This window comes from Epinephelus fuscoguttatus, linkage group LG3, assembly GCF_011397635.1.
Source record: "Epinephelus fuscoguttatus linkage group LG3, E.fuscoguttatus.final_Chr_v1".
Lineage (NCBI taxonomy): Eukaryota > Metazoa > Chordata > Actinopteri > Perciformes > Serranidae > Epinephelus > Epinephelus fuscoguttatus.
In genome coordinates, this window is record NC_064754.1 from 41,694,424 (window position 1) to 41,721,208 (window position 26,785).

General features: G+C 41.5%; 1 protein-coding gene across 3 annotated transcripts; it reads left to right on the forward strand.

Moving 5' to 3' along the window:
- lcorl (ligand dependent nuclear receptor corepressor-like) lies at positions 1–25,915 on the forward strand. Of its 3 annotated transcripts, XM_049572642.1 has the most exons (8): positions 5–131; positions 1,106–1,171; positions 4,122–4,213; positions 5,955–6,081; positions 10,929–11,153; positions 11,267–11,345; positions 18,397–23,918; positions 24,016–25,915. In XM_049572642.1, exons 1-8 carry the CDS (start codon positions 38–40, stop codon positions 24,021–24,023), a joined length of 6,213 nt encoding a protein of 2,070 aa, XP_049428599.1. In that variant the 5' UTR covers positions 5–37; the 3' UTR covers positions 24,024–25,915. The 3 variants fall into 3 exon arrangements, with proteins under 3 accessions (XP_049428598.1, XP_049428599.1, XP_049428600.1); XM_049572641.1 differs by lacking the exon at positions 24,016–25,915 and having other exon boundaries at positions 1–131; positions 18,397–24,007; XM_049572643.1 differs by lacking the exons at positions 18,397–23,918; positions 24,016–25,915 and adding an exon at positions 12,296–16,646.
- The last annotated feature ends 870 nt before the right edge of the window (positions 25,916–26,785 follow it).

Here is a 26,785-nt window from a genome sequence, read left to right on the forward strand (position 1 = left end):
GTCAGACAGAGGGAGAGAGAGGGGGGAAGGACGAAGAATGGCTTCGGTGCACTGTTCCAAATGCACGGCCGAAAGAAAATGTTTTCGGCGGGAACTTGATTCGTGGCGACACACATTGATACACTGCGTCGGTATGATCCATTTGCAGTTTCAAATTTTGTATAAAGTCAACGAGATTCAAAGTGATTTCGCTCGATAACGTTAGCTGAGGGATCGCTACCACTAGCTATGTTAGATTGCTAACTAATGCTAGCTAACTAATAGCTAAGCTAGTAGCCTGGCACCATAGGTGGCCAGCGGTTGAGTTAAGCCGGCAGGCTAATATTTACCAGCGGGCTAACGTTAGCCTTTCGAGTTGGCTCCTTTTCTTTGTCCCTCTAGCTAGCTTGCTACCCGCCTGTGTTCGCTCTGGTTTTGCAGTATGACTTAGATGATATTAAACATTTAGCATTAAGGCACATAGCGTTATCTGTAGCTAACTTATAGTTACACCGTTTGCTAAATTGTTTTATTGGCAATATGTTAGCTATGCTAGCTAATGCCTTGCTAACAAGCTAAGCTGACATAAATGCTGTTGATCTTATTTGAGGGAGGGGATTGTTGATACGATATGTGCTGCTAATGTCAGTGCAATATGAGAAAAGCATACATCGCAGTGGTCTCGGGTAACGGTTTTCCTCGTACCTAATGCTATTTTGAACACTTATTTTTTGCTGCAGAAGCCGGTAACCTAAAGCTAGCGCAACCGAAGCTGGCTCTGCTTTGTAATGTTAACACAATGACAATAAACCCAAAATGTACGAATCAGACAAATCGAATTGAGATATTGATGTCACCAACGTCACTATTCACTAATCATTTTATTGTTTGTGTTGTTCACCAAGTGATTTTAAGGACTTGGCATTATACATTGTCGGTGAGAACTAGCTAACGTTATAGCAGTGCATTTATCTGTCACGATCTGTTGTTGTCCTCAGACTGGTCTAGTTTGGCAAAAGCATAAATATGGGTAGGACATAAATCATGCAGATGTCAAGCACGTGAATTATGCATGTTTTGTTCAAAACAGTACTGAATGATTGTATCTGTTTATTTTGTCTTGCAGGTTTTGAAAGCATTCTGGAGGGAATATATGGCCCACTGCTACTGAGGGACCTCAATTTATTTGATGGTGGGTTTTTGTGTGTACATTAAAGGAAAGTCTTGATCACTTTGTGTTATCATATGCCTATTTTATATTTATTTTCAAGAGCAAAATAAGAAATGATCAAAACCATCAATGCATTAATCTGTCTTTCAGTACCTTCTGACTTCTCAACCCTTTTTTCTATGACATACATCTTTTAAAATGTGTCACTGATACTAAGTTTTATTGTCAAAGCCTAATGAATTTTCCCAAACTGCTGGGTGCTGAAGTTTTTAGCATATATTTCTCGGACAGGTGTAAACTGTGTGTTTGTTGTGGATTACCGTCAGATATGGACTGGTTCTGTAGTGAGTATTTATGGCAGTAGGGTGGTGTATGTGGGATTGAGTCACTGTAAACACTCAGTATTGTGTGTCACATTTGGGTTTCCTGCTTGATAGGTATGTAATATTACCCTTGGTTCTTTTAAGTTGAACTCTTAACTACAAAATGTGGATATAGTCCTATATTCAGTGATTGGTTTAATTTATTTTTTTGTCTTAGAATTATGGCTAGATATCCCTACACTTGCACCCCCACCCCCCTCATGTGCCTCTCCTAGTGAAAGCAAAGCAGCTTCAATTATAAGATGATAATATAGCCATTTTTTTCATAGATGGTGACCTCACAGTCCATCTAGTGGCTAAAAAAGATTATTGTTTGGAAAGATATGTGTGCATAACCTCTTAACCAGTTTGCTGTGTATGTGTCCTCATATGAACCACTCACAACTCAACCACACACCTGCTCAGTCCTGTAGTCACATACCAACGTCGCGTCACCCGTTACCCTCCCATGGTAGAAAACATCAGGCTGGTCGCCAGCCTAAAGTCCAAACTTTGGAAGTACTTCGGACTCAAAAGTTAAACAACAACAAAGGAGATCTTTAAAAAACATTTACAGTATACAAAACATACAGTCATACCATAGAAATATACCAGTGGCTCCAATCCAGTACATTTCTAACACAAAGGCAAATGAAAGTTCTTTTCATAAACATAAACCTGTGAATTATATAAAACAGAGAATAAGAAAACCCACAAAAAACATTTAAGAGGTATAAATGTATGATAATGTTCTTCAAGTGACCTGAAAAGCAAACAGAAAAATGTTAAGCCATGATTTAAAATAACATAGTGTTGGGGAAGACCTCAAGTGCACAATAACTGAAAGCTGCTCCTGCAGGTTTGATTCTGACCCTGGGGACGGTGAGCAAGCCTGTCCCAGATGATCTAAGAGCTCTGGATGGCTTGTAACAGAGCAGCATATCAGACATGTATTTTGACCCAAAACCATTCAGCGCTTTGTAAGTTAATAATACTTTGAAATAAATTCTATGATTCATAGAAAACCAGTGCAAGGATCTAAGAACTGGGTTGATGTTTTTCACTTTCCACAACCCTGCTACTCATTTAAGAAGGCAGAATGGTTTCAAACTTCGACCCAAAGCAAGAAAAAAACAACAACACAAGCACATGGCACAGTGGCCACCAATTGCTCCTGGTTAAAGATAGCAGATTAAACGATAAGATATTTTATTTGCAAGGGCATACGCTTGCATAGTATTGATGAAAATTATTTATTGATATTAAACACACCCTAGAAAGAAGTGAAAAATGCAGCTGTAGTTACAGCCCAAAATGCTGCCCTATACATCAGTTCCCATTGTTTGGCATTACACAACATTTTGGGTCATTTTGTCCCTAGTGGTTGTCAAAATAATACTTAACTTAGTAACTCTAATGAAGTCAGATTTTGTCTGCTCTCTGTTTTGAGGAACAATCAGTCAAATTTTATTACCCTTAATTCAGGCACAGATAATGTAAATAATTTGTATTTGATATAAAATTTAGAATGAATTGCAAATTGAATTGCATCTAATTTGACTTCTGTTATGTCCTCTTTGAAATGTAGTGTATTGGCTCATTGCATCTTTATCGGTTACATCTGATAGGGATAGATATTGATTCACCATGCTTTAATTGCGGTAGCTCTACTGTCTCCATTAGCATGCAGCTTGGTATCACAGGCCACTTGCACTTGCAGCCAAAAGACACAGCTTGCTTGACACAATCAGTTGTCTCAGTGCAGCCAGCAGTGCCATCTGGAGTTTGAGTGAGGCTAGACAGGAACATAATCAGATTATGTGTGATAGAGATCTGGCAGCCATGATGAATTGCCTGGTGGAAACTCAAAAAGCCAGGTTTGAGTGACATTTATTTATTTGCCTGTATATTTTAGGGCTGTCAAATTAGTACTGAGCTAGTCATTTTTAATAAACATCAGCCAAAGTTTTCCTGGTGTGTTTGTGTCAGCATTTACTGATAGCAGCTAAGCATTGGGAAGTATAGATAAAATCATATTTATTCTTCATTGTATATTTTTATATCTTGATTTAGATGTATATTGAAATACATTTGGTGAAAATTTAATTGAGAAACCATTTATTGATAAAATAACAACTCAAATCAGTCCAGTCGCCTTAATGCAGTCCTGCTCTTTGATTTCCAACACTGCCAAGAATAGTTGACCATAGTATAAATAGTTCAGTGAAAGAACAGAAAAAATCCTGCACGCTGTCGTTAACTCAGAGTCAGAGCTTATGATCCCACCCATCTATGGGATTTTCTCGAGTGTAAGAGCTTTGTAGTAAATGTTACCTGCTTTAAATCGTACAGCAAAATGTTAACTGAAGCCGGCTGGTGTTTTCCTATGTATAATGTCATATTAGGATTGAACAATATGACAGTATTGATCATAATATGATACAAATTTGACTGCAGCATTTAAAGCGTTTGCTTGGCATATAGTGATGTAGACTGGAAACCTCTACTGCCTCTTGTTAAACGCTGTATTGTGATCACAGTAAGGGCTGTATGATCTATGATGTCTCCTTATGTATCCATGCCTGGTTATGCGTTATTGTGTCTTTCAGACTGTGAACCTGAAGAGGTGGATGACTGGTCCCCAGAAACAAGTTGCTCTCAGTGTTCATTCTGCAACCTTCCCCTGGAGAAACTCAGCAGTGTAAGAATTGTTCTTGTCCAAATATTCTGCAAAAAGTATTTGTATTTTGCTATTAGACTGGCCAGTTTAACAGTTCACCCCAAAATCCAAAATACATTTTTTCCTCTTGCCTGTAGCGCTGTGATGTTCTGGTGTGAGTTGCCGAGTGTTGGAGAAAGGGATGTTAGTTTCAGTTAATTTTGCTTTTGATAGGTTGCCGGCACCCATTAACCTGTAACTAAGTGGTTAAGTTTTAAGGGGAAAGTAAAAGAAATAAAAGAGGCCTTTCCTTTTCGTCTGGCACTCCAATGCCTCAGTGAGTTTTAGCCTGCATTTCAAAGTGCCGTCCATTTAGAGGTGGTGAATGTTTTGTGATGTAAATGTATCGTCTTTTATTTTATTTTTTGCTAGCTTTGCTGACAGACATCCGGCCAGCTGAGTTGAGATGTGGAAACATGCCCACTGCCCAACATCTGGTCTCCACTGGTTCCTTGGCCACTCTGCACTGTGAACCACCCGTGTGGGGTGGGAGCTAACATTAGCTAGCTAGCAGCACTGCTTCGTTGGCAATCAGTTGCTAACGCCGTCCCAGTGGTGGGACATGTGCTGTGGCCTAAATACTGTGCCCACCTTCTGGTGTTTCCCCAGGTCGTCCTGTTGAGTAAACAACTATGTTAGCTCCACCAGCCATGCTGACATCGCTAACAGTGGTAACAGAGCTAACGACGATAACATAGTCAGCAACACTAAAGGAGTTTTGTGGTTCCATATTGAGCCACTTACTCACCGGGGTGAGACCAGTTTGTGGGTACAGTGTTCCTGTAGCAACACTGTTGGGTTGCAACAGTATTTCTAGCTGTAATTGCTGAACTAGCAGCACCGCTAGCTAGGTAGCTTTTACTTGACCTGATTGGTGAGCAGTGCAGTAACCTGAAGAGTAGAGAAATTAACCTATAGACCGATGTGTGGTCAAAAATACTCTCAGCAGTCAGCCGATTTACAGTTAACCGTTGACATCCCAAGTTGTAGATATTGCCTGTAGTGATGTCTGTCATCACTCGAATATAGTGGAATTAGATGACACTCAGCTTGTGGTGCTCAAATTGCCAAAAACATTTGAAAAACTCAACAGCAGTGTCTCTTTCCAGAAATCATGACCTGGTTACTCAAGATAATCCACAGAACTTGTTGTGAGCAGTTTCATGTAGGAACTATTTTCTTTCCACTGAACTACACCTGCCAGAAAGAGCCGTGCATCTACTCATGAACATTAGGCTCAGATTTGAGACAGCGCGAGATGTAAACATTAATGGTGTCCTCCTGGGCATGGGAACACAGAGGGTGTAGTTTAGTAGAAAGGAAAAAGCTCCTATATGAAACTGCCCACAACAAGGTCTGTGGATTATCTTAAGTAACTGTGTCATGGTTTCTGGAAAGAGAAATTGCTGTTGAGTTTTTAAGTGTCTTTTTGGCGTTTAGAGCACCACAAGCTGAGTGCCATCTATTTCAGTTATATTGGAGAGAAGGCAGACTTCTCTTTGGCCGATATCTCAAACACAATCTAGACTGATAAATAGTAAGCAGTAAACAGAAAAATATGTGTTTCTGATTTTGGGGTGAACTGTCCCTTTAAGGTACTCTTAGTTGTCGACAGTTGTAAAAAAAAAAAAATTATTGTTTTATATAAAACATAGAATATCATATACTATACTAATTATAATTAAAACAGTCAGTAAAGCAACCTCTTTCTTTTTCTTTGTAGGATCAAGTACAGTCAGCCACGTCTCCCCTCTCCTCCCCCTCTGATTACTCTCCCTGTCAGGCTCCAACCATCTCTGAGAGCAGCCAGTCAGCACACAGGTTCCTCCAAGCTGTGTTTCACAAGAAAGGTGAGTTAGGTGTCTTTCTGCCTTGTGGAGCATTGCACAAACTTGTCAACTTATGCAACATGAAAGCTCCTGTTGAAGGCACACAGCTATCAGCTTGTAGTTAGTCATTTGCCATCTAAATAGCAGAATTATCAGGAACAATAAGAATACTTTAAATCTGTGTAATTGGAAAAACAAGACTGGTCTGCGTGACTTTTCTGCCTTCAAAGGCCCCAGAATGCTTGGTATTCTGGTGTATGGACTTGCCACTCGTTTTTTGTGTGCTGTCACCAGCTGTCTGCACACATTAATGAGTGTAATCACAGCCAAATTGTCCAATCCCATTTTCACATGTGACACAGCATTTGCTATGCATGAAGTTCTGGTCTTAGGTGATGAGGTTTAAACTGTATCTGTCTCTGATGTTGCTGCTGCCACACTAATGCTATGGAGGTGAATTGTATTTCATTTATTCAAATATTACATTATATTTATCCTTGCACACACAAGGATAAATCTCCTGTTTCTCTGGATAATCCATACCATGTGGTCAACAGTTTATCAAGGGACAATTTCTTGCAAATAACTGGTTATATGCTAACATGAGGCTTCCCTAAAATTTGCTTGGGTGGGGGTCCTTGAAATAATCCCAAAGATTCACCAGAAAATTGACTGTGATCTACCATTAAACTGCTTGCAAGGTTGATATGAGTTGACAGTGTAAAACCAAATGTCACTGTTACTCAGCTTAGATCAGGTCAGTGCTAACTTTCATGTTTGCAACCCAGCCTTATGGTTTACAAAGCTGTTGGTAGAAATGGGCGATAGAGAGAAAATCAAATATCACGGTATTCTTTATCAAATGCCTCAATATTGATATCTAATGATAATATAGGGTTGTTTTTGGCCATTGGTACTTTCACAAAATATCTACAGAATGGGATTTTTGATAGATAATCAGTAATGTGGATATAATGACTAAATGGTAAAGACAAATAATAGATCAGCTAGAACAGTCTGGTAAGAAAGTCAGAAACTTACATCACTTTACTTTAATGCAGCATTCAAAACCAGGAAAAGCCTAGTTCACATTACACGATCTTCACCCTGATTTTGCGTCACAGAGACTATTGTAATCTTTTGAGTGTTCATACCTGGCGACGTGTGTGTGCACACCACAAGAGCAAGCCCAAATAAGCAACTCCACTATAGAAACAAGCCCAAAGCCCGTGCTAATAAGCGACCTGGCAACCCTGCAGCTTGTCCTCCTAACACTTCTTCGGTCCTCCTGCGTGCTGACGTTGGGCGTATCCCGCCTCTCATTGGCTGATGCGCTTTGTCAGTCGTGTCAGCCTTCTCCAGTTTTCTAGCATACTAGATATCCAGTCCCAGTCACAGAAGAGTGGGCGACTTGCTCATTGGCTTGTTCACACATGAGGACTCGACCTGGCAGACACAATATGTTGTGTATGTTACAATATCCAAAATTTAAAACAATATCTAGTCTTGAATCACAAGATCAATATAATAATGATATATTTCCTCATCCTAGTGGGTAATATGAACTTAATCCTGTTTCACAGTGCGTGTCATTTATGTCACACAATTGATATAGAGTAATTAATAATATTATATTGTATTATGATAATTAATGGAAAACCAGATGGAAATGGGACTTTTCAGCCAAGTTTCTTCCTAACAAATACCCCACCACCACCTCGATGCTAAAATCATATAAAATCTATTATCGCCATAAAAAGTCCTGATCTAATAAATGACATCGTTGCCCATAGTGGCCTAATGCAAGATTTTGTAGCAGTAACTGAAGGGCGGGGATCTTGCTATCCCTTGTTTGTTTTGTTTTGTTGTATCAGTTTGTGTCGCTGCTCTGAATCCAGAGCGTGTCCATGAACACAGCGTGGGCAGAACTCTGGAGTGGATGAATTATCAGTCGGTCCGACGGGCTGATCATATCAGATTGATGGATGAGAGGAGCAGCTTTTTGTCGGTGAAAGCAAAATTTTAGACCCAGCACAATGAACAGTTAAGTTTCACGTTTACCATGCTTAGTGTTCTGCTGCTCCGCCTGTGACCAGAGTATGCTCTGTGCTCTGAGAGTATGGAGCAATGAATATCCAAACGGTGTATGTTCCAACAGTGCACCGAATGAACAGTCCAGCTCCAAAAATAGAAAATTAAAACGTGGTAGCAGATGTTTTGTTTCTCTAAGACAGTAACAGAGCCTGTCTGGGCTTCTTTGCTGAGGCTGCTGCCCCCGCGACCTGGACCCGGATAAGCGGAGGACGATGAGACGAGTAACAGAGCCATGGCTTAATGACACCACTCGCACTTCAAGACATGTATGTAGACGCGCCGAGAGGAAGTGGTCATCTACACGTTTCTTTGGACATTTTAAAAAACAGTCTACTGCAGTATCAGAAAGCTGTTAAAGCTGCCAAGAGTCAGTTTTTATCCAATCTTGTGTCAGTCAATAGTCATAAACCTCAGTTTCTTTTTAATACCTTAAATACTCTTTTAAACCCCTGTGACCACAATGGTGGTGTTCCTTCACCTAAACTGTGTGAAGATTTTCCAAGGTTTTTTATTGGCAAGATTTCTGATATTAGGTCCTCTCTTTCGCCGTCTGCATTAGATCCTGCCATCTTTCCTATTTGCCTTGCTGTTTTTGACACATTTGAACAAGTGTCTCTCTCAGCTTTAACTGATATTGTCCAGCACCTCAGGCCTTCGTATTGTCCTCTTGACAGCATCCCACCCCGTCTTTTTAAGGACGTTTTCCATATCATTGGGCCCTGTGTTATGGATCTGATAAATTCATCTTTGATGTCTGGATGTGTCCCAGCTGCCTTTAAACATGCTGTGGTCCAGCCCCTCATCAAAAAACATAATCTTGACCCCACAGTCTTATCCAACTTTAGGCCTATCTCCAAGCTCCTTTTCTTCTAAGGTCTTGGAGAAGGTGGTTAATGAACAGCTGCAGTCTTTTATTGATCTAAATGACATTTCTGAGAAGTTCCAGTCTGGTATTAAGTCACGTCATAGCACAGAAACGGCGCTTTTAAGAATTTTAAATGACCTTCTTTTGACAGTTGACTCTGGTAACTCTGCAGTCCTGGTCCTTGTGGATCTGACGACTGCCTTTGATACAGTGGATCACAACATTCTCCTGTCTCGCTTAAACACCTGTGTGGGCATTAAGGGTACTGTTCTTAAGTGGTTTCAGTCCTACCTCTCAGATAGGAGCTTCTCTGTCCAGCTGGGCCAGTATTCTTCAGCCACTTCCCCCTTGAACTGTGGGGTGCCTCAGGGTTCTATTTTGGGCCCCCTCCTCTTTCCAATATATGTGTTGCCATTGGGATCCATATTTAGAAAGCACAATGTTTCATTTCATTGCTTTGCAGATGACGTACAAATCTATCTGCCTTTCAAAACAAATGAGCAAACCTCTGTTCAGGTCTTATTAGACTGCCTCAATGATATCCGATCTTGGATGGAAGTGAACTTTCTCTCCATGAACAAAAATAAAACTGAGATCATTTTATTTGGCCAACAAAATCTGTTAGATGGGTATGACAGCGCCATTGGCACCCTTAAGTCTAACTGCCACCCTTTTGCAAGGAACCGTGGTGTTATTTTGGACAGTGACTTTAGGTTTGATAAGCAGATAAGCTCTATTGTCAAAACGAGCTTCTTCCAGCTAAGACTATTAGCAAAAGTAAAGGCATATCTCCCCCGAGATTATTTTGAGAAAGTTATTCACACCTTTGTTACATCACACCTAGACTACTGTAACCCTTTGTTTGTTGGTCTTGACCAGTCAGCACTGCACCGTTTACAGGTAGTCCAAAATGCAGCTGCCCGCCTGCTGACTGGAAAGAAACGGCGTGATCACATTAGTCCTGTCCTTGCATCTTTGCACTGGCTGCCTGTTAATTTTAGGATCCAGTTCAAGTTTTTATTAATTGTTTTTAAGTGTTTAAATGGTCTGGCACCGTCTTATTTATCAGAGCTTGTTCAGCCTCACAGTACTTCTAGAGCACTTAGGTCGTCAAACCAGCTGCTCCTGGCAGTACCTCGGTCCAGACTCTCTACTCGTGGGGACAGAGCCTTCTCAAAGCTGTGGAACAGCCTACCTTTCCATGTTAGAGCTGCACAGTCTGTTGAGCACTTTAAAACATTACTGAAAACCCATTTTTTCTCCTTGGCATTCAGTCCCTGCTAGGCAAGAATCCTTGGCTTTTTACTCTTTTATTTCCTTTTTTAATCTAATTTTTAGTTTTTTAAATTGAGCTCTTACTATTTCCTTTGTTTTATTTATTATGATATTTGTGTATGATTATTTTGTATTTCAATAACTGTACAGCACTTTGGTCAACTGAGGTTGTTTTTAAATGTGCTTTATAATAAAGTTTGACTTGACTTAATCATGGCGGGCTACCACAAATAAATAAATGTGTGGTAAACTCTGACATGGTATAAACACTATGGCAAAATCTCTGCCTGTAGACAAATCTTATATCATCTGTCAGTATAAATTGTCATATTGCCCACCCCTACTTGTGAGTAAACAGAACGCAGGTTTTAAAGTTGATAAATGGATATTTACCAACTATTAATACTTAATCTCCTAACATGCTGCCCAATATGAGCGTCCTGTAATTTATGACATTTCAAGACACTAATTGCTTACTGTTTACATTTTGGCCCAAGGAGAGATTCTTTATCGCAAGATGCCAGGAAAAACCTCTCTGGCAATCCATATGATTAACTGAAATCATACTTGCAAAGTCGAGTCTTTTTTTTTTTTTTTTTTAAACTTCTATTTGCACCTGTGCCTTCTTCATTAGATGTGTCCCTGGGCTGTGATTCCAACATCCCTCTGGTTGCCCAGGAGTTAATGAAGAAGATGGTACATCAGTTTGCCTTGGAGTACGCGTCCAAGTGCCTACTCCACACCAGTACAAATGGTGTTACAACAAGGACCTCATCACCTCTGTCACAAACATCAGATGCCCCTCTGGACCTCACAGTGAGCCGAACTGGGGAGGAGAAAGAGAGTGAAAGTGACCCGGGTAGGAAAAGTAAACTGTTTTCAGCTTCCAGAGTTTTGAAGATTGTAACACTGAAGGCACCAAACCACTAACTCAAACCCTAACCAGTTTAAATGATAATTTTCTTGTAACAGATGGCGTGCTCGACCTCTCCAACAGGAACTCTGCCTGCCCAGCAACTTCTTCTACATCATCTAATCACAAAGCCTCAGGGTAAGAGGTTTTTTTTTTTGTTGTTGCATTCCCTCTGGCTATACATTTTAGTGATATTCAGCCTTGTGGTAAAATGCACAAGGAAGAGCTATCATTATTATTACAATTAGTTAAAAGTAGGGGTTCTTCCTAAAGACAATAATGCATTTACTTGACCTCAGTATTTCTGTCCAAACCTTATGACTAAAACGTTACTTTGCATGTGAGGAAATCTCCATTTTTAACTTAATTCAGCACTATTGTCCATTGCAATTCTTATAGGTGTATAGCATGGCTAAGATAGGAAGGTTAGCATTAACATTGTCTTGTATGACTGTCATTTTTACCAGCACTACTTAATTTAAGTCAACTATTTAACACCTCTGGCTTGAATGATATGCATATTCCTTTGTTTGGCAGTGTGTTGGGTCAGTTCTTGTTAGTCATTATGCTAGCTTGTGTTTGGTGTTTTGGTTCTCTGGGGTTGACTCTTTTATCTCTTGAGCGGTAACGTCACAGCAATGGCACCGAATTACATTTGCCAACAGCTCAGGATTGTACAATGAGGAGAACATTGCAGTACCTCAACGATTTTACCTCCTTTTTTTACTGATCCAGTTATGATGGGTTTGACTATTCAACCTCAAGCATGTAGGACTCTCACTGAAGGATATCACAAAACTACAAGGGTTGTGTGTGAGCGCCAAAGTAACCCCAGCCATTCACAGACTGTCCCACCTGGACGTGAAGAGGCTTTGCCTCACACACAAAGAATGTGTGTGCGTGAGAGACACACAGCAGCAGTGTGTGAGAACAGACAGACATGAAACATAACAGTCGCAGTGATGTTACCAACACAAGGCATAAAGGAGTGGACCCCTCGCTCTGCACCCCCCCTGTCCCCTATGCCAAAATCAAACCCCCTCCATCACCTCCATCCTGACCCTGCTGTTTGGTCCTCCCATCCCTAGGAGGCAGCGTAGGCAGAAGGAGGAATACATTGAGAGGAGCTTGGAGCTGTCTGAGGGGTTGCTGTCCAAGGCCTTGAAGGATATCCGTTCAGGGAGGCTGCAGGAGCAGCGGGCCGCACTGCTTTATGGGATACCCCTTCATACCCTAAAGCAAGGTCTGGACAGCTGGGCTGAGGGAAGGCTGGGGATGCTACATCAACTTGCACCAGGAAACAGAGATTTCAGGGATGAAGTGACATCATATAATGTGATGTCATCAATGTTAGGCGGTGAAGCCCGTCTTGTTCTGCAGAAGGTGGCAGCATGGGCAGAGAGGGCAGAAATTGGAGGAGCTGCAGAAGAGAATGGAGACTTGAGTTTCCCTCCATCTTCTCTTTCCTTTTATCAGCCAAGTGGTCTGCGGAAAACCCTCCCCCACTCTTTCCCCCAGCTCAGGGATGCTCTCCAGCCCGCATCAAGCCCCACCCCCAGTCTGGAGCCACCCACATCCCTGCGTATTCCTCAGGTCCGCTGCATGTCTGACCATAACAGGTCGATCGCAGCTGAGAACGGCAGCACTACTGAAAACCTTCATCAACGTACCTCATCAGTGGAGGGTACTGCCACTTCATCTACGGCTGTTGCCAGACCTTCATCTCTCTTCAAACTCAGACCTTCTTTCTTACCACATGGCTGTCCAGGCAGTGCCAACCAGTCACCTCATCGCCTGGGACCTCGCACCTCTTCACTGGATGATTCAGAAGACGGGGCAGGAGGCCGGGATAAAGACAAGCAGCCAAGAAAGAAACGTGGGAGATACCGCCAGTACAACCACGAACTGTTGGAGGAGGCCATCACTATGGTGATGGCAGGTCGAATGAGCGTGTCCAAGGCCCAGGGAGTTTATGGGGTGCCCCACAGCACACTGGAATACAAAGTCAAAGAGCGTACTGGAACTCTGAAGAACCCACCCAAGAAGAAATCTGCCAACTTGTCTGGTTCTGGTACCATGACCAGTTCCACTAACTCAGGGACTCTAGCCTCAGCTGCTGACACAAAGATGTTCTAGACCACAAAACGCCTCTGGAACTCCTCAACACTTGAACTCATCACCTTGACAAGATACATGTTTTCTGGAGACTCTTGTTTAAACACAACACATGCCTTTACAAAATATATGGATATTGATATTCAGGTCTTTTAACTATGTGTCTGTAATGTGATAGTCATACTTTTAGCTGTATTTCTTTGGCTTAGTCCTGGGCCTGGATCCTTTTATTAAAGCAGCTATGAGGTATAGTATTTTTGGTGAGAAAGTGGTGCTCTTCGCAGCTTTTGTTCACAGGGGCTGCCAAACTCAATTAAACTCCTTGTAGCGTCCGTTTTTGTCACTAAAGCTAAAAGATCTGAAAGGATATGGCTTGCGCTATATTATCTGTTTACAGTTATCAACAAATCCCACAGAAAGACCAAAACTAAAACTGAATTGTTTTTTTCTCTACTAACGCATTGTCTGTGTGGCCAAGCCTAATGTGTATTGAAATTCTCATTGGTCATGTGCTTTATAACCTTTTTTTTGATGGGAAAAGTGGCAGATGTGCACATTTGTCTGCACAAATAGTGTTGTTTCACTACTTTTACAGTTTGTATTATTTTCCTGTTCCCCTGCTTTACAGGTGTGCATTAGATGAATATTTACATCCAGTAATTTTTGGAATGACTATAGTTTTTTGGCACAGAGGTATACACTGCATCAGTTTGTGGCCAAAAGACCATACTTTAAAGGATAAACCAGTGGTTGAAGTTTTGGTCTTGTTAGGAGATTTGTTGGTAATAAAAGGATAAAATAACACCAGCATTATCCATAACGACCTTCAGGAAGTTCTTAACTTTGTTTGTATGTTTATATGATTTGGTTTTCTTCAAGGAGAAAAACTGAAATTGATTGTTGCCCAGGATCAAGTATGAGAAACACAGTTGTGGACCTCTTAGAGCTAAGAAAAAAAGTGTGACTCTCATGTTTGCTAGCTGTTAGATTATTAGGTTATTCAGGTTTGATTCAATTCTTAAAGCTCCTTCTTAATGGAGCGTTGATGACTGTCATTTGCAGCTTTCTATCTCTCTCTCTGGGTATTTTACCTAGGCTACTGAAGTGACTTAGAGCCATTATAACAGATTAAAAACTCATTGCTATTGTTAGACACCTCTACAAACAGGGAGATTGTACAGTGTAAACCGCTGTGGTGGCTACATCTTCATTATGAGTTTTTTGTTGAAGAGATTAGCTTATGAAAGCCATTTTGTGTCCACATATTTTTCCTCTCTATTTGTGTAAGCTAGTCTGAACATTGTATTGAGTGTAGTTGGAATGCAACTGTGCAGCATGTTTTAAAATGTGCACTGATAAGCTTGGGAAATGTACGTTACTGTGTATGTATACTTGTTTGTGAAAGATGTTCTTTTATTATCACAGATATTTACTAATTCTGCTACTGTAGCTGTATTACTGTAAACCTCATACATGACTGCTGCTTAAAACTTAACTCCACTGGATTGTTTCCCGGGCACAAAGAGGCGTAGCTACAACAAAGAAGCCTATTTCAACTCATTCCAAGGCAACATGCATTGTAATTTGTGAAGTCTACATGGCAGATTAGCATTTAGTGCTTGGATAGGGTTAAATAGGGTTAAAGGTTTATTGTTCAGGCTGCTGCAGTAGTTTTTGGCGTGATAATGACTTGATTCAGTGCAAGGCTTACAGGCTTCTTTGTTTGTGTCTTGGGAAATGCTAAATGTTGCGTCTGCACTCATGTCTGCCTCTGAGATGGGTCTAGTTCCATTAACAGTGCTACTACCAAAGCAGCAGTTCAGGGTTACCCACACAAAGCTGCTTCAGTTTGTTTTGCTGTGATGTCAGCCTGCCTGTCTCTCTCTCTCTCTCTAACCTCGTTGCCACATATACCTCTGAACTTAATCTGCCTATAGCCCATTGTCAGGTTTCACATCAAGGCCTCTGTGTTATGATACCGAATCTGCTGGGATATGAGCTCTTACTAGCTTAGGAACACATGTGAGCTGTTTGTCTCTCAAGGAACAACACATATGTGTACATCAACAACAACTTCTTCAAGTAAATTATTATACAGTCAGTCGACCATTCTTGTTGTGAAATAATTTTTAAAAAATGTTTTAAATTCTGCCCCTTGGCATTTACAGGAGATCTGCCATGTTCTTAGCTTGCACCACAAAGCAGAGATTCTTGGTGCAGTTATTTGTCCTTGTAGGTGTGTACGTGTTATTTGTAATTTTAAGGCTAATTGTTTAACTATTTAATTTTGTTTAAGCTTTTTCTGGTCAGATCCTTTGACATTTCAACATTTATAACTTCTGCAACCATACAAATACTGATGTCTCCGCTCCTGAATGTCTCTGCTCTTGACAGTACACAGTGCCTGTGTCTGGGGCTACAGCATAGTGCAGCATGATGTCTCTACTCGGGGAATGATCTGCTATTTATATCAAAGGGCCAGTTTGTAAACAAGCCTAAACACCTCTTGAGAAGTAGAAAAAGACAAGTATTTCTTTGCATAAGTTTAATTGCAGTATATTCTGGGAACAAATCAAGGCTTGTTTTCACATTGAGCCTAAGGCATTTTTTGTTTTTGTTTTTTGGACTGAACTGCTGGCAAATCTTCGAAACGACTCAACAGAAATCTGCTATTTATGCATAAATTAATTATTGCACTATGATTTATAAGAAGCATTTTTTTGTAGAAACCTTTTTTGTGTTGTTGCTGCATACTTATTTATTGATTGTGCTTCAGAACTGTGATTTTGCTAGTTTGATTGTTGTAGTTCTTGATTTGTAATGGGCCACTTTGATGCAATGTGAAATATGTATTGCTGCATGAACACTTTTAAATGTTAGCCCATATAATTTATTTAGAAAATACACCCTTAACTATTGTGGTTGTTTAGTGCTTATGTTAAGATAAAATTATTTAAGTGATTTAAAAAAAATAATTTGGTTATCATAACAACCTGAACAGTAACACTATAGAATGTAACACCTTTACAAGGGCTGGACCTACAGCACCTAAATTGTTGGAAATACTATCCATTATCAAACACTTCTGCACATTTAATATTAAAATCAATGACTGCTTATATAGTGAGAAATCATACACAGGACCTGATTTAACTGTTAGTTGATTTGAACATGAGAGGGTTTTTAGAGCTGTTGAGGTTTGTTGGTGGAAGTGCTGTTGAAAAAAACATTTTGGTTTAAGCGTTCTACAATCGTTCCTTCTGCTTTTAGCAGAATGTTATCATTTGCCTTCAGCAACTCATCAATAAAACAGTTCTCCAATCAGTTGCCTGTCATAACTTTTTTTACATAATGGTTTGTTTCAGGGTTTTCCAGATTATTAACAGTTTACGAAGACAGTTGTATTTTGATTGTTACTGTTTTCGAGAAACTGACTTTCAAGCAGGTTTGACAACACTTGACAATCGCAATCCCAGCTGGAAAAAAATGGTAATCTACTTGTTCTGACCACATTTATGTAAAAGTGGCTGTGCAGCAAAAAGCAATCACAATGTGTGGGCTGCACATGCTGTAGGAGGGGCTGGAGAAGAACAGTTACAGTATTTTTGACCAAATACCTTGATATTGATATTTGACAATATTGTACGGTTAGCTATTGGTGCTTTTACAAAATATTTACGCAAATAGATTTTTGATCATCAGTGATGTGGATATACTAAGTGGGTAAAGGCAATGAGAAGCAAATGAAAAAGCCATGACACACTTCTAAGTTCAGAAAATTACAGTTAGAATTAATGCAGCCTTTAAAACCAGGAAAAGACAACACTTAAGTGCAACACACACCGCCGCCATACGCCGCGCGTCACAAGGCCCTCCATTATATTCTATAAACAACCAGCACCGGCTGATGCGCTGCTCTGCTTCAGCCCACTGCTCTATTTCCAGCGTGGCCAGCGCTGCGAGAAAAGCCTTTTATATACGTCTCAGCCACCGTAGTATCAACTCCAGCTTTCAAAGGGGTATCTGGATGCTTAACGTTATTAAGTTTTTCAAATTTTTAATAAGTCGATTTTGATAAGAAACTCACCCGTGAAATCCAAGTTGTTGTTGCCTCAAAGTTTTTCCTCTTCTTCTGTTACTAGCAGTTGGCAACTAGTGTAGGTACAGCCACCTATCGGGCTGGGGTGGGAAATACACTTTAGTGTCAACGGTGCCGCTGAGCGCCGGCGGCAGTGTGTGTTGCACTTAAGCCAACATCTCCTCTGATATGTCAGTATCAATATATTGCCCCCTAGCTGCAGGCTTCTAACAACTTTTATAACAATAAAAACTTGGGAAAGGAATTGATAGGGTAATAACACTGTTCACTATAAGTAGGAATGTCAGCAATTAACCAGTAGTTGGTTAACCATCAAGATTATTTTTGGCCGGTTATGCATGTTGGTCTGCAGGTTAGTTTTGCTACTATTTAGTTTACTGCGCACCACCTTCATCTGATGGAAGCTAGCTGGTGTTGCTCTTATTCGGCTACCTGGAGGGAGACCAGATGGTGGCCACCATGTTTTCAAGCAAACGCATTACCAGCGGTAATCCCGAATAAGTGGCACCGCTATCAAGCTTCAACCTTATCTGGGTGGTGGGCAGTGCGCACTATATTAGCGCAGCCAGCTGGCTGGCTGTCGGCAAAGCCAACAGAAAAAATAGTAAAAGGCAAGACAGTTAATGTGTGTGGGGCTATCGAAGTAAAATTAACCTAATCTGACATTCATAACTAAGTGTGTATGGATAAAATTGGAATAGTGTGGATAGCTGTAGCCATGGTGTGTTTTTGGTTCTGTCACTTAAGTTAGAAACTGTTTTCCTCATTATACAGGCTGTAGGACGACAGAATAATCACATTTGACATGGAAAGAATTTACCAGACCATGATGAAATTAACAAAATATAAAGTTTAAAATAGTATTGCTCAAAAGATAAGACCTGATAGTCTGTGTGAGTAGGTATATGTTGATTGTCATTTTAAACTGTGCTCAGGATTGAGTAAAACTCCAATCTTTTTTATTTTTGCCTCTAGCTCCCTGCTGCCATCGTTTATTGAAGAATTGAGAGATCAGGGACAGCGAGGGACCAAGTGTCGTCAGAGCTCTGCATTGGGTGCTGTTCTCAGCTCGCTCTGCTCAGCACATCGTTCCTTACTCTACCAAATCTTGAAGCTGGCACGGCAGGAAAAATTGCTGTTGTTCCTTAATCACAGACCTGTAGGTCAAACTGAATCTCACTGCTGTCACTGTGGCGTAAACCCACAGGATATTGTTACCCCTAATGCAGTCCCATTTAGTGAATGTAAAGCCCATAACATCAGCCCGTACTACCCTTTAATTGATTGTGATCATCAAGGTCATGGCAACACAGTATATCATCCAGGAGACTCCAAGTCCAATTGTAGCATCCATCACTACCCCTTAACAGCCTGTAAAGGTGATGCTCCTCTGGGCTCAAGCTACTGCTGTGTTCAGACATACAGGATGGAAACCTACACTGTTATGTGCCCCAAGAGGCCTCACTCCATTTCCTGCCAAAGTCTGGCTGTAGGTCCTATCAACAACATAGTGTGTTCATATGCATCCACTCCTTCATTATCCGAATCCCCTTTACTGTGCACTCCCTCCTCTAGTTTATGCCCTTCCTCATCGATCTGCTGTAAACAACACAACCCCCATTCTTGTCCATGTTATTCAAACCATGCCTGTCTGACACAGGTCAGGAGCACAGTAGAAAGAGGGGTTGGAGATGGGGATCCTCCTTGTCCTATCTTGAAAAGAGAACAGAGTCCCTCTCCTCCTCCTCTGTCCCCTATCCCCTCAGACATCAATAAAAAAACAGATGAAAAGCCACCCTCCCTCCTTCACCATAGACAAGACAATGATGCTGACCTAATGGTTAAAGATAGTCTTGTGAATGCAAGCCACCAGGAGGCAGATGTGGTTACAGCTACAGAAGACGAGCGAGACTGTAGGACCCCAAGAGGTTTTCAGGCCAAGCAGAACCCAAATGGCACTTCACTGCAAGATGTTATGAATCGCTTCAGTGAGAAACTGGAGACAATCAGACCTATAGAGAAGGACCCACCTCTGGTTTCCACAGCCATTAATATCTCTGAGAAGGAACAGCCACAGTGTCCCTCAACCAGTCAGAACCTGCAGTTTAAGGATGATGCCCATTTGACTGAAATCATCACCACAGTGCTTCACACAGGCAGTGCTAGTGACTACAATCTGAGTGAACTCTTCAATCGCCATGATAGCAAAGAACCCAAGTCACCTAATACTCGCTCTCGACGTCGCCAAGAAGTCCTTGCTGCTTTAGCAACACCTGCTGATGATGCTTCAACCAGAAGGCAGACCTTACAAATTAAACGAGAGCTTGCCATGTTGGACCAGTCCTACAGTAGGAGAAAGATGCCACTCGCAAAGAAAGCAAGATTGAAAGACGGAAATGTTACTGTAACTACATCACCCCCTATATCAGATTCAAACCTAGTTAAAGAGGAGTCTAAAAGACAAATGGAGATAGGTGTAGAGAATCATAAAGTTAGGAAGAGACCACTGAACATTCTCAGTTCAGACAGTGACAGGGATGAGGTAAAAGAAGAAATACACACAGTTATTGTAACAAAAGAAGTTCAGATCTTTAAAGCAGAGGAGAAAGAAAGGGAAATATCCACTGAGGAAAAAGATCTTGCCATCTCAGGCACTCAAATACCCACCCCTGAAATGAATATTGAACAAGGCTCGAACAGAGACAGTGTACAAACAGAGGTGATGACAGTGACTACAACTTCAGCAAATCAGGGTAACAAATCCTGTAAAGATCTGTATAGTGGTGATGGAAGTGATAAGAACCACAAAGAAACGCCAGTGGGTCAAAGCTCTGACAGTGACAATAGACCAGGTAAGGGCAAAGATCACCATAGCCCTATGAGAGATAGGCATAAATGTCATTCACACCACTCAAAGGACACAAGGAGATCCAGAAGAAATATAGTTCCGCCACAACGGTTCTCCTCCTATGTTACAGAGCCCAGGAAGATGTTCTTTGTTGCATGTTTCTCTGAAAGCATCTTTAACCCGAGAACACAAAAGGAAAAGGTTTTGATGTCCAGCACCCTGGGTGCCTTATCCAAAGATCCAGATGCTAAGGACATCCAACTTGAATCAAAAAGTAAGGTCCCTCTATGCTCACCTGAGCCCACATTAAAGCTTGCACTTGAAACAACAAATAAAGAACAGTATGGACCATCCTTCACAGAGTCAAAAGGTCTCTCCACAAACCAGGTCGTACCACAAGAGAAGAGTCCTACAAAACAGAGTTTGGACAATAGGACAGATGACAGCGACTGTGCTGCCAAGCCTTTTGGAAGGCTACGGTCATCTCCAAAAAAACGACAGGACTCAAAGACAGCTTCAAGAACTCCCCAAAGCCCATCAAATATGGATTTCTCCATGAAGCCGACTACCTGTGTTGAGAGCCCCCCCAACTCACAAGTCCAGTACACTAGTCCAATAAAGCTCATGTTTGTGTCACCAGTAAAGGATAAGGAAGGGGTCAGATATAGTCTCAAATCAGCAACTTCTGGTTCTGGTGCACAGGAACCCTTTGACCCATGTGTAGAGTCTTCATGGTCAGGGACACTTAAGAAACAAAAAAGACAGAGAACTGAGTCTCCTACTTCACAAGTTAAATCTATCTCTTCACCACTAAAATCTGCTACCTCACCTGCAAAATCTGCTTCTTTACGGCCCAAGTCTACTTCTTCACCCAAGTCTGTTTCTTCACCAGCCAAATCTACATCTTCACCCAAGTCTGCGTCTTCACCCAAGTCAGTGTCTTCATCACCCAAGTCTGTGTCTTCACCAGCCAAGTCTACTTCTTCACCCAGGTCAGCCTTTTCATCACTCAAGTCGGTTTCTTCACCAGCCAAGTCTACCTCTTCACCCAAGTCAGCTTCTTCATTACCTAAGTCTGTTTCTTCACCAGCCAAGGCTGCTTCTTCACCCAGATCAGCGTCTTCATCACCCAAGTTTTCTTCTTCGCCTAAATCACCCAAGTCACCTTTGTCATCCAAGCCTGCTTCCTCACCAGCCAAGCTTGCGTCTTCACCCAGGTCAGTTTCTTCACCAACCAAGTCTGCTTTGTCATCACCTAAAATAGGTTCCAGAAGATCCGGTGAAGGTACTCCAACTAAGCGTGGAGCTGGAGCTGAGAGCCAGAGATCACCAGGTGATTCAATATGTTTCCATGAAACCACTCCAAAAAGGCGTCCAGGCCGGCCAAAGAAGCTGGGACCACAGCTTGAGCAAAAGGCAAAGAGGCCAATTGGTCGACCACGCAAGGAGAAGGCTGTGGATTCATTAATGGGGGCAAAAAACATCAATGGAAAATCCGTAAGTGCATCTGACGTTGAGGAGAATGTAAACAAGAACCTTAAAATAACAGTAGTGTATGGCCGTTCTCGGAGAAACAAACGAATGGTGTCTGAGGGCTTTGACCAGCTGCAGACAGAATTTAATGATGCTTGGCAAGCAGTGGGCCTTAAAAGTGACTTGGGCATTTTGATGCACAACTCTAAGACCAGCTCAGGTAGTATCAAAACAGCCTCAACAGAATTGTCAGAGGAATTAAATTTTGTCAGCCCTGTTAAAGAGTCTGCCCCTCAATCTAGCAGTAACATCAAATGTCAGAAGCGGGATGATTCTGCACCCTCAAGGAAACCAGGCAGACCTGCAAAAGTTAAAATCTCTGGAATCTCAGTCACAGTTACTACAGTGTCACCTCGGCAGCGTAAGATTCAGATAAATAAGGATACTCGGCAGTCTCCAGAAAAACGAATTAATAAGAAAGTGCTCCTACCAGAATTGAAATCTGCCAAAGAGCCCTTGACAATCAGTCATCAGTCAACAAGTAAAAGCAGTATAACAGAAGAAGGGATAGAAACAAAGGATGAAAGCAAAGACAAACTGCCAAATGAGCCGGTAGCAGTGCGTCACTCAATGAGAGTGCGAAAGCCCTCAATACACTTTCTCCATGCTGTTGCCACCGCCACGTCTAGATCATACAGCCACAGTAATGCTCTGCTGCGGCGCTCCAAGCAACTTCTGCTAAACAAGGCCAGCAATGAAAGGAGACAGGGGGAACAACAGAGTAGTGTAGATACTTCAAGGGAGAAGAGACGGCTCTGTGGACAAGAGAGGAAGAACATCTCTCAGGACCTGAGAAAAGTGGCAGGGGTGTCTGTAGACTCAATCTTTCCTCCAAAAGAGACCTTCAGGTGGTGGGCAGCATCAGCTGAGGAAAATACTATGAACCAGGAGCTTGCCAGACGAATACGACTCATTTCTGACACTTGGGTCTCAAACACTGTAGAGAACCAGCAAAAAGAAACTGCATTCAATTCAAAACTAGGCACTAAAGGCAACAGTTCATTTACCAGGAATTCAAAACAGTCCTCTGTGGTTCGAACTCTGTTTGACTGCTCTCCCAACAAACCGAGGTCCTGCAGCATGCAGCAGATTTGCTCCTGGTTTATGCAGACCACAGAGACACGTTCTTTGGCTATTGTCAAGAAGGCAAGCTCCCGTAATCCTTACGAACTTATGCACTTCCCCCGTTCTGCCAATAAAAAGAGTCTTCGCAGCAGTCCTCAGGCAGAGCGACTCCGCAAACACATCAAGAAATTTGCCAAGATGGTGCCAAAAAGTCCTTTGCAACATCGACAGGCTCAAAGAAGGCTGAGGAAGAGAAATGAGGCACTTTTATCCACGCACAAGATTAGGCGACAACTTTTCCCTTCCAGGTTTGCAACAGGCATGCTTAGTCAAGGACCCCAATGGAGAAGAAGAGAACTTGGCAAATACCAGACCTCTCTATTTAGAGCAAGGATACGGTTCCTTACCCAAAAACAAAGGGAGAGGTGGCAAAAGAGGCAGAGGAATAAGAAAAACATGAAAGTAGCTACACGTTGTTCAAATAGACATGTAGTGACTGGACTACAACCAAAACGTAAAGCATTACGCACATCAGCAAAAGATCAGTTATCTGACTGTTTGGAGAACGGTTCTGCCACCACCTCTGTTTGCCAAACTCAGGAGCCTGTGGATGTACCCAAAGAGCAGAACCTCTGCTCTAAAGCCTGGAGTCCTGAGAGACTGAAGGAATGCCGGGTGTTTCTGAAGAAGATCAACTCTCCAGACAATGAATCAACTGAGGAAGAGTGGGACTCCTGTACTGTGACACTGGATGACGGGTCACCTTCTGCGTACCTCTTTGCAGGAAATGAAAGAGAACTGGTAGGTGTTGTTAAAGCTGTGAAAACTGAAAGACAAAGGAGCACGAGAAGAACTGCCTCAAGAGAGCTACCAGGTTCTGCACCTATATCAGTCCAGAAGCAGGATGACAAGCCAGTGGGGAGGCAAAATGGCAAATACAAAAGTCCTGGGGTTGTGTCTACTGAAGCACCGCAACCACCACCAGCGAAGATAGTGAGACAATCGCGAATGAGGGGCTTTACTGGGCCGAGATGGTGTGACTTTGTGTTTGGTAACTACCTTCATTCTTTAATCAAATATCAGCTTTTATAAAACTCCATTTTCAAATCACCACAAAATGAACTTGTGCTCTCTTTCTTTCCTGACAGAAAACTAAGTGAAGCTCGAGGCCTCCTACCTGGGAATAGGACTGTGGTTTAACGTGGTGCCTTTGGACATTGAGCTGACCACCTGGACGGATCATCCCACTATGGTTCAGTCTTACACTCAGCAATTATGTAGCAGTCTAACTTAACAAAAGCTTGATGTTGCACTATTTTTATTCATGGATATGTAAATGTACAGAAATGTTTGATTTTTTTTTTTTTTTTTTATTGTGAACTTGCCTTTGTCTTTCTGATTGCATATAGTAGATCAAATCATCACGTTAAAACAGAGTTCTATTGGGATAAGTGCTTATACAGTGAGCCCTGTCAGAGTGGTTGCATTGGAAGGAAAGGCAAAGCTTGACCACATAAAGACAGTGCCATCTCCCCCAAAACATACCTCATTATCAGGGCCACCACTTCTTTAAGACAATGACCTTTTATTGGAAATTTCAACCTAAAACCTTTTAAATGTGCAGCCCTAAAATCCCCCCAAATTGTGTTTTTAATGCATTGTTCCCAACTTTGGCACTGTTTAAATTCCATTTTTTTTTAACTTTAGTAATTTGCTTTTTTATAAACAGCATATTGAAATTTAATGACAGTCTCTCAATCCGAGCCTTGTTTGCAATATTTTTCTTTAATGCTTCAGTCACTGCTGTATTGCAAGCCAGTAGCCAAAAACATGGTGTGAATGAAGGACTCTTGTTTCAAACAAGCCCCATCTTTAACCCAATCACTGTCTGTGTATGGACCTCAACTATAAAATTGTATATTGACCTACAGTAAATGGCCATTGGCCTGTAATAAAACAAATATCTCAATATTTTCCAAACATTGTCTGCAAGTCTTAGCAAGTAACTCCAACATACATGTACTAAATGGCTACATATTCTGCCCCACAAAATGTGGAGGTCCATTAATATGTGAAGTGATGAAGAAAATGGCATTATGCAGTTGTAGAAAGTAGATTCTGATGAATATGTTGGTTTGTGGGATCTGTCTTGTTTTAATTTAGTTATCTTTACGTGAGTGTTTTCTTGTATTCACCCAAAGCAGATATTGTATGTTGGTGTCGGATCTACTTCTTGCACTATTCCATCTGAGATTATTAATCCCACTACATAGATTCCTCCCCCATATTTTGCACATCCTGTGTCCCATTACCAAACCCTACTGTAAAACTAGAGAATATTTGGTGCAATACAAACCCAGATGATTTATCAGTATGTAGTAATTATTTTATTGCTGACAGACGAATGGATGTACACAAGTACTAATGGCCTGGGATGTTACTTCAGTTGTTTCCATAGCCTTATAATGTGATCTTTTAAGGATAATGCTATACAAACTTTTTTCTCCTCCCACCTGCTTTGTTCTCAATGAAGCAGAAAAATAACAGAACCTTAATTGTTATAATAGCATTAAATTGTTTTTATCATAAATGTGCTAGCATTATTTGCTGTTTAAATGCAGATGGGAAATGTGTTGCTGTTAAGGTTTCCCCAGAGTTTCTGTTTTTGCAGCAAGAGACGCCTACCTCCACTGTGGCTCAGCTAGGTCTACTGCTCTTTTGTGTGAGAGACAAGGCCAGAGAGATGATAGGTGAACACTAATCTTGGATCAGTATCATGATAGAGGGCAGGTAGATCCAAGATGTCTGGCTGTACGTCAAAACTTAAACCTGTAGTGTGTATTGTGTGTCTGATTACCCTTGTACGTGTCACTATGGTTGCCATTTTAACACAAGGGATGTAGGGTGGCCCAGTCTTGTGATCAGTGCTCTGTTGAAGAACCTGGTGCTAAACATCTGTTGTATATTTTCTTTATCATGTGTTTTTATACTGTCCTTTACAGATGCAACAAAGAGGTGTCTGTGATTGGAACAATAAAGAGTCTTTTGAAATAACCAGCTTCCAGTCCTGTATAGTAGACAGTGAAATGGTTCAAGGAATGTGTCAAAGAGGCATTGACCTAGCCTCCAAATTTCCCAGATCTAAATTTAATCAAGCATCCACAGGATGTGACTGAACAAGTCCAATTCAAGGAGGGCCCAACTCACATCTCACAGGACTTAAGGACATGCCACCAGTGCCCTGGTGCCAGACACTCAAGGAGAACACACAGTGGATCGGACTTGGTTCTAACCTCTCGAGGCATGGACACAAGACCTCTGGGTTACTTTTACGTCCCACAGATGCTCAGTCAGATTAAGATCTGGGGAATGTGGGGGGCCAGGTTGATGCCTTAAGGTCTTTATCAAGTTCTTCAAAGCATTGCTGAGCAGTTTGAGTGTGGCATAATGCATTGTCCTGCCAGGCAGGACCACTGCCATTGGGGAGTGCTGTTACCATGATGGGGTGTGCTTAGGTGGGTGGTGCATACCAAGTGGCATCCACATGAATGGCAGGACTCTTAAATTTTCCAGCAGAACATTGCATTGCAATGAGATGACTTATAATGACATTAATGACCTGTCATTGGTTCAGCGCTTGTATACATGATGAAACCATTGTTTCCAATCTAGTGGCAAAGCTGTGTCATGAGATAAAAGTTTAACTTTTGGAATGCAGCGATGCACACAGCATGTCGTGACAAATCACCCAATCAGTCAGCTGGTGTCTACCATAAATATCAATCTATAATATATGTGTACAGAGAAGTTGATCATTTTAGTGCAGGACTTCCTAGAGCTTTACACCTGTCCCATTTTAGGCCTAATACACACTTAAAACTCTGCATTTCTGGCAAGTGGGCTATGATACGATCATGA